The sequence below is a fragment of the Mesitornis unicolor genome, unplaced genomic scaffold (genome assembly GCF_000695765.1).
Source record: "Mesitornis unicolor isolate BGI_N332 unplaced genomic scaffold, ASM69576v1 scaffold2518, whole genome shotgun sequence".
NCBI classification, from domain to species: domain Eukaryota; kingdom Metazoa; phylum Chordata; class Aves; order Mesitornithiformes; family Mesitornithidae; genus Mesitornis; species Mesitornis unicolor.
The window spans coordinates 61907-70360 of NW_010199595.1; the positions used below are offsets into that span (position 1 = coordinate 61907).

Consider the following 8454-nt stretch of genomic DNA (forward strand, 5'->3'; position numbering starts at 1 on the left):
TTGAAGCAGAGGCGAAGAGCTGACAAACCGCTGGTGAGGCACCAGGAGTCATTAATGCCATCTCCTCAGACAAAGAGAGCTACAAAACCCATCGTGTCACTGCAGAGCAGGCCCCAGCATCCCGAGCCAAAGCCTCTCCTCCACTTGGGGAATGGTCCGGCAGAAGCCGCGCTCCAGAGTGCAAACAGGACTGGGTATTACAGTGTTTGGTGCCCTTCTGTGGCGTGTGCAGAGCTCAGAAGTATTGGAATAAGATGCAGATCCTTCTTAAAATCCAATTTAAAAAAAACCAACCATTTCACTGTATTATACATACCAATCATTTAGAGACAGGGCTAGAACACAGTTCCTAAGGAGAGCTGATCTCCAAATAAGCTCAAAGTACACGGAAAATCTTCCTTCCTAGGGTGACTTTTGTCTTCTACAGGTTAGGAATATTCTCAAGATTGAGACTTGACTGCCCATCTGCAGATGGATGTTTTATGGAGCTATCAGTCCAAGTGCTCAGAGAGACCAAAACCAGTGACAAGTGCTTGTTTTAAGTCACTTCAGTTTGTTTTTAGTCACTCCACTAACCCAAGGCTTTTCCAGACTCTTGCTTGTGGTCTAATCCTAGCACCAAATGCTCATTAATGTTGTAGCTCTTCAACAAAAGCTAACTGCAATCAGCGACAACATCTCCACAACAACAACAACAACATGCACACCAACCTGGGACTGTGCACCCTTAGCACACACAGCCCATTCATTATGAAGCCAGTATTTCACTGAATTTTAAGGATCAGCTGCGAATTACCAGGCAGAAGCCCTTTATTAGGATGCAGATTTTTCACAGTTCTGTATAACACTGGTCAGTTAAAAAGAGATTTTTAAAAACTCAGAAACTCAAGTGTTTTCTGATGTTAAGATATGGCAATCTTCTCTTCTATGAATACAGAGCCTTGGAAGTTGCATACTGAGCACAAACACACGAGTGCTTTGCTTTGCACCAAGTCTATTCTTCAGACTTTTACAGCTTGCAAAAGTTCACAGATTTAAATTGTTCTCATTAAAAGAGAGGTCAAGTAAAATATTCACCATAATCAACACAGTGAGAAAAGGTCCAAGGCACAAATACTTAGATAAGCCCACTATAATGGTTTCAGACAACGTGCAGGATTAAGTTTAAGGAACTATGGCCCAAAGTAGCTGCATGTATCTATTTTACATTAAAAGGCAGTGAGCATTTAGTTTGATGAAGAGTTTCTGAAACAGGCACTAAACCCTATCACTTTTCAAAGAAAAACATCACCCTCATCTCTTCTGCCTCTATAGGAGCTTTTGCAGTTTCATAGAACATGGTGACAAATTACAGCTGTTGTTGATTACAGGGACCAGATGAAGGTTTGGTTGAACTTCAGTAGTAAATTAAAAAAATTACAATTCACAGGGATTTCAAAGCTCCAAGTGTAAATATCGTTTTGTATGAAAATGAAACCCAAATGTGGGAGGTCAACTGACTAACATCAGATATGGAGCAGTCACTCAGATCATGCAACTGCACAGGCTTTTATTATTTTAGAAACAAATCTCAAAAGCAGCCTGGCAGGGTTTTACTTGCCTGAAACAGCGTATGGTTCTCTTATGCACAAAGCAGATATGGAAGGGACTTGTTTTCCTAATCAAGGGTGACAAGGTAGTGCTCAAGGGTCAAAGCTGTAATTAGTTAAGGAAAGGGCACACGTTGGATGAGAACTTGCAATGAATATTAAGATGAACATCTTAAAGATAATTAAGAGAATCAAAAGGTCCCATAAATCATTCTTGCAATTACACTGTCCGTTATAGACTGCTGTCTTCTTGAGAGTTGTTTTTCATGTGCTAGAGGAAACACCACTGGCAGAAGCAGGAACAGGACGAGTACAGGCTCCTGAGCAGCGGGACTTGCAGTAGCTGATGCAGTATCAGCCATACTCCACGACGGTGATTAGCAGGAAAGGAAAGAGCCCAACCACAGCCCAACTTGTAAGAACAGGCCTTGCAGACTAAACATTCTGCCACCACTTACAGAAATGCACACCAGAATTATCACTTTTTTCCACTGTAGCAAAGGGAAGCCAGGTACCACAAACTTCTTCCATTTTTCCTGCACTCTCACAGGTGTAAAATCAGTAGGGACAGTAGCAAGCAAAGACTACTTCCATCTAAAACAAAGGAATTTTACTTAAGACAGGCAAAGCTATATTTTAAAAAGGTAGTACTTTACTGTTATCTTTTAATGTGATGTTAGTCCAACAACAGATTAATTTCAATCTACTCAGATTAAGTTCCTGGATAAATTTATACAGAAATGCTTCAAACACCACTTTACCTTTAAGAAAGGCCGAGTATGGGAACAGTTCCCACTATTTACATTTTAAAAAAACTCAAAAGTTGTAAACATATATATATATATATGCAAATGTGGTGTAAATAAGTGTCAGCTTCTGCAGCTCCCAAAACTTTCCTAGGAATAAATGTATAACATGAAAGAACTGCATAACTCCGTATCAGCCCTGAGGCAGGAAAGCAAACAGAATAAACTATAATCGATGCTCCCACTTGCACACAATGACTGTTTCACTTTTTTTTTTTTTTTTAAATTTCAATCTTAGCTATTCCCTAGAAAAATCAATACTAAATATTTTGAAAACAAGCCGGAAGAAACATCCACACTCCATAAAGGAGACAGCTCTCCAGTCAAAACAAAGAGCACATTTTTATCTGTGTGCCCAGACAAGTTAAGTCTTCTACAAAATAACTTCCATAAACCTGAGGTGTGGAAGGCCACTCCCTCCCTTTGATTGCCCTCTTTCACATTTTTAAGCCTGTTTTGTAAAGGAAACAGAGTACATCCTGTATCCTACCCCACATTATTTATTCCCCTCCAACTACTACCACGATTCATTTTACCCATGCTTGACAGATGAGCCAAAATCTGCCTTCCATCACCTCCAAAAGCTGAATTTCTCCAGGTTTTGTGACAATATAGGAGCGCTAAGAGAACAGAAACCCAGAACATGCAAGCAGCATTCTGTCCTAGCTACCAGGAAAGCCCATACGTGCAAGACCACCTAAGCACGTCAATGGCTACAAAAGCTTCAGGGCTTGCAATAGGAGCAGCCTTCAAAAGAACTTCACTTCAGTGGTCCCTGTGCTCAAACAGCTACCAGACTCCAGTTCCCTTCACGACTTACATCACCTCCTCACCCACCCTCAGCACTCGCTGTCATGTCTTTGCATTCCTGGGATAACATCCACGGACTGCTTGCTCACTACAGGGGTCAATCTGTGCTGTTTTACTGCCAGTGGCAAACAGAACATTCGACCACTTATTTCACGTTTATTTTCCTCTCTGGAAACCACATCCACACATTTACCTTTCAAAGAATCAAATTAATCATTCTCCTGCAGCAGCAAAAATCCAGGAATACAATTCCTTCCACAAATTAATGGGAAAATATATATAATTCATCAGGAGACCGAAAGCTAGATATTCTATATACCTACTTATTACGTATTTTTTTTTAAGAAATGCGCACAGCAAGTGTAAGAACAGATTTCATATTCCAACTACTGATACAGACTTGCACTGATCGGTGGCAGAAGAGGTTCTGAGCAACTGAAGGAAGGAATTATGGCTGGAATATACTATAAAAATCCACAGATGCTTTTGCTCAGTAACAAGACCAGACAAACCAGATTCACTTATTTAAGATTTATGAAACTTAGAACTAAAACGTAAGAGAGACTTCACAAGTGAAGACACCTCTAGACTATTTTCTACACCTATGGCGTTTGTATGAAAAAGGAATTTAGACCAGAGCTTGCAGAGATACAACTTTCACGACAACTCAGTTCCACTTTAAATATGAACTGTTCTTCAGGATAAGGTACTCAAACTACTTGTACATGCAACACCACCGGCATCCAGTGAACAATTCAATTAGTCACAGAACTGAATGACTTCAGCGACCCTCCCGCACTTCTTTTGACTAGGAAGCAAAAATCTACATCTAATCTAAATCGAGAAAAAAGCCTGCATACACAAAGTATTAAACAACAACAACAAAGTATTTATAAATGCACCTCTTGTAAAGTAAGTATTCATTTACCTGGTAACGCAGTGATGAAGTCCCGTTGTAACATGGGCTTCAAGTAAGAGTTAATATGTCCATGCTGATAGTGACACATTCGTGAAATAAGATGTTCCACAAATTCAACTTGATCTGATTCAGACCACTGGTCAAAATATTTAATACACAAGTCTTTTTCCTTTTCGTAGTTTCCTTCCGATGGCCTTTTTCTTGAGACAATCACAGATGAAGTTCCATTACTTATCTGTTTTTAGAAAAGGAGTATCAGTATTTACATATAAACAACAGAACAGCTTTACAAGAACTCTCTGGAGGACAAATATGTGAGAAGATGCAAAGAAATAACCAACAAAATTAAAATTTAAAACACATTCTTAGAAGTTGTGAGTTGTGCCATATAAATGTAAACTTCCACAGACAAAGATCAATGAAAGGACTTGGCTCATAATTATAAGTTACTTCTTACACTGGAAGACTTAAATTCCCATACACCTCTCACCGTGTCAACAGCAAGGAACTTAATTCTTTTTAGAACAAACTTTTCCAGATTAAACCATATTGCTTGTGCTGCATATTGCCTCCACAAATGACTTACTCAGGTTCCAGCAGTTAAAGTAACACATATTTAGAGACATACCAAAGTTGGGTATTAATACTGTAAGACAAAAAATTCAAGACCCTTGTGTCAGCGTTCAACTACTTGTCCGTAAATGAAAACTGAGAATTACATAATGTCAAGAGCTCGTTTTGGTTTTGAAAAACAGCTCATGCCAACGTTTGGGACATCCACATAAAAACATCATTAAAATCCTGGGAGCTTTAGCTACAAATAAGGATGCTACAGGAAGAACACCCGAGGACTTACAGCTAATTAGTAAATAGAACCAAAGACTGATGCCAGGCTCTTCTGAGCCCTCGGGAAACCAAGAAGGCTGCTGGAAAACAACTGTCAGCTCTCTGAAATATTCCCAAACTTCTTCAAAGCAAATTGGTTGCAACCGCTTGCCAGGTGAAGGTGTTGATTTTATCCTTTTAAATGATAGTCACGGGCTCAGAAAGGCTGAGCTGTATTCCCAAGTATCCTCTGATGGAGAATTGTCCTCTCAAGGTCAGCACAAACTACAGAATCTGAGATTATGTAGTAATTTCTCAAGTATTATTCATCGGTGTCATCCTTCATTTGAAGGCTGAGCTTATTTTCGGATGATACAGTCAGCTATACACAAGGATGATTATGTAGATGCAAGACTTGGAAGTTTCTCAGAAGCAGGAGCACAAAGTTAAGTCATGCCAGCTCCCTTTCTACGCAAACGTTAGTCCTACCTGCCATAAGGTATTTTTCTTTGGAGACTCATCTTCATTCTGATCCTCCATTACTGACGTGTTCTAGGAAAAGAAAAGGAGAAAAAAAAAGGCTTAAATTTTTCTGTACTATGGTTATTCCTTGCTCTACAAGCACTATCAATTGAAAAGGTAAAATTCATTTTCCCAGTGAATGGAATTATCAAAGATTTCTGGCCACAAAACCTGTGTATTATAAATAAATTCCCCTTTTAACTGACATGTTTATCAATTCCATTTACTGTAAAGATAACTCCCCAACCCCTTTTCAATTTCCTTTGACAGGTTTTCATGCAGCCTTTCAACGCTTTTCTCACTGGGAAATAAATTCACTTTCATCCTACTCAAGCCAAAGTAATTAAACCTGTCAAAGTAATCAACCGCCACTTTCTGCCAAAGTTAAACTGCACACATCTAGTTGGGAAACAAAACGAAAAAAGAAAAATAACTCACTATACACTACTTACATGCAACAGAACATGATTTTTTTTCCAGCTCTAGCTTACCCCAAGGAGGAAGGACCGTTCCCTGCAGAACACCTCTAATTCAGTGCCACAGACTGTGTCCTATAACCCTCGCAAGTCACCATCTTTCTTCACCCTGACTTAACCACAGAGCTCTCCCCACAGCAGAACTGCTCCTCCCTACTGCCCTCTTTCCTTATGGCAGAGAACAAGAGATGTAAGAATTTCTATGAACATTCAGCTGCAAATGTTTCTGTTAGAGCTTACCTCAGTTTTTCAGTCTTTCACTCATTTCCTCCCTTTTTGATTTTTATTATCTGCTCCCTTCAGCTGTCCACACCACAATTACCATCTATTTCCACCTACTCACTGGTGCCCCACTTCTAGGCAATTCCTGCTCATTTAGCTTCCCACCAACCCCTGTCCTCCCCATCACCCTTGCCCAGGAGACACCAGCTAACAGGCAGAAGGCTAGCATGAAAAACTGAATGTCTTAAAATATTGTCTGCATTTATTTCAGCCTTCTTCCCCTTTATCAGCTGTCTCAGCAGAAAGAGGAACAACGCGCTCAAGTGAAAACACATGATGGAGTAAGTCACACAATTCCTTTACTCTTCTCATCGTAGATTATGGATTAACTCTTTAACAACCACATCCACCCCCACTCAAAACACTATTCCCTCTCAAAAGTATTCACTGTTTCATCTCCTCCTCTCTTGCATAAGAGATGTACCGCACCAAAAGTGGAAAGCTTAAAAAATGAACAGCGTTACCCTCAAAACCAAGCCTTCCTCCGCCGCCTGACTAAAGTTGACCTTGAACCCTTTTCTGCCTTGCAGTTAGGTATGAAAAGACGTGCATCACACAGACAAAAGATTACATTATAAAAGCTATGTCCACTGGGTGATGGAAAAACTCAGTCTACCTGGTTATGATGCACATGACAATGACAAACAAGCCCAGGAGACAGCCAGTGATGAATCCAAAAACAGACAACGGCAGTTTAGGCTTTGTGGTACTCCACAGATAGATGTATTTCAGTGTTTCTGGACGTGCACAGAACAGGAACACTGGAAAAGTGAACTATGCTTTCCACATTTTCAAAATTACAGTCTCTTGAGGGCCATTCCAGTTATCCATAACTACACACCGATCACAATCGGCACTGCCACTGACGTGCAAACGTTGCTCTCCCCCTGCACAGTGCCACAAGAGGGAGCACAAATCAGCTGCAGACTTACTGGTACCCAACCAGCCCACACCAGTTAAACTATTCTGGAAAGCAAACATGAAGCCAGGGAATTACACAGGGGTATTTTTATTTTATTTTATTTTAAATTTGAATGTGTGGAAATACTCGTTACAGTGATCATATGCTGCTAACAGTGTTTTCAATTAGTAAGTCCTTAAATGAGTAAGGAACATCTCATTTCCCTTTGCAGTTGAAGGGTAAACCATAGAATCATAGAACAATTTGGGTTGGAGGGGACTTTTAAAGGTCATCCCCTGCAAAGAGCAGGCACATCTTCAACCAGATCAAGTGGCTCAGACTCCCATTCAACCAGAACTTGAATGTTTCCAGGGATGGGCATCTACCACCTCCCTGGGCAACCTGTGCCAGTGTTTCAACACCCTCATAATAAAGTATTTCTTCGTAATATCTAGTCTGAATATACACACTGATTCTGTGAGCTAAGAGCAAGGAACAGTAACTGTCACTGAGGAGGAACATGGGCAGCCTGGGTCAGCACAGCCAGCAGAAATCCCACATTTTATCAATGTAGCCTCAACCCAGCTTTCCTTCAGTAGGTCACGGTGAGACTCTGCCACTGCTTTCTTCTGCTCCTTCACTGAGGGGCATCTCAGCAATCGCTGTTAGCTTTCCCTGGGACGTAGGCTAAGGACTGTCTCCTAAATGTTACATCTTTTCATTCCAGGAACATACAATAAAGCTACAGCAGAGCAGCACCGTAACGTAAAGTGTGCAAGAACACTACACAAGCTTTACCAAAATGATCCGACATCCACACTAGGGTACTGATTGCCAAGCAAGATTGTGTCTTGGTGAGCACCTATTCAATTCTCCTGTGCCTCTGGTGCTGCCCAGGTAAAGAAAACCGGGTAGCAGGCTGTAGAGAGATGGATCCCTACATTCATACAAGGGAGAAGTATGAGGACAGCATTTCTCCTGCCTCTCTCCACTTGTCCCTCTTCCTTCAGAGCAGTCTTCACTAAGATGACAGTGTCTAAGACCCACAGACGGGCAACCTGGCACAGGCAACACTGCTGCTGAGAAATTATTTCCATGTCCTCTGAAAATATGGGCCATCAATGTGAGGGCAGACTACACGGATATATTTTTCGGCTAGAAATTCAACATTTATGTATTTAACTGGGAAGCAGACAGCTGCATTAATTTAATGGTATCTACTACTACGGTGTTCATTGCACTTTATTCTCTTTTCACATCCTAAACTCACTCCACTTTTTCTTATATTTTAGAGCTTGACAGTTTTAATACTTCACTCTTCCCC

The 8454-nt window shown here is 40.7% G+C and overlaps 1 protein-coding gene across 1 annotated transcript in view; it reads right to left on the reverse strand.

Annotated features, from left to right (window-relative positions):
- Nucleotides 1-5495, reverse strand: part of FBXW11 (F-box and WD repeat domain containing 11) — a 35343-nt gene extending 29848 nt beyond the window's left edge. The window contains exons 1-2 of the mRNA XM_010189483.1: nucleotides 5439-5495; nucleotides 4134-4359 (exon numbers count right to left, since the gene is read on the reverse strand). Coding sequence (XP_010187785.1) covers nucleotides 4134-4359; nucleotides 5439-5489 — 277 coding nt within the window. The 5' untranslated portion in view covers nucleotides 5490-5495. The remainder of the gene's footprint in view (nucleotides 1-4133; nucleotides 4360-5438) is intronic.
- Nucleotides 5496-8454: the final 2959 nt, after the last annotated feature.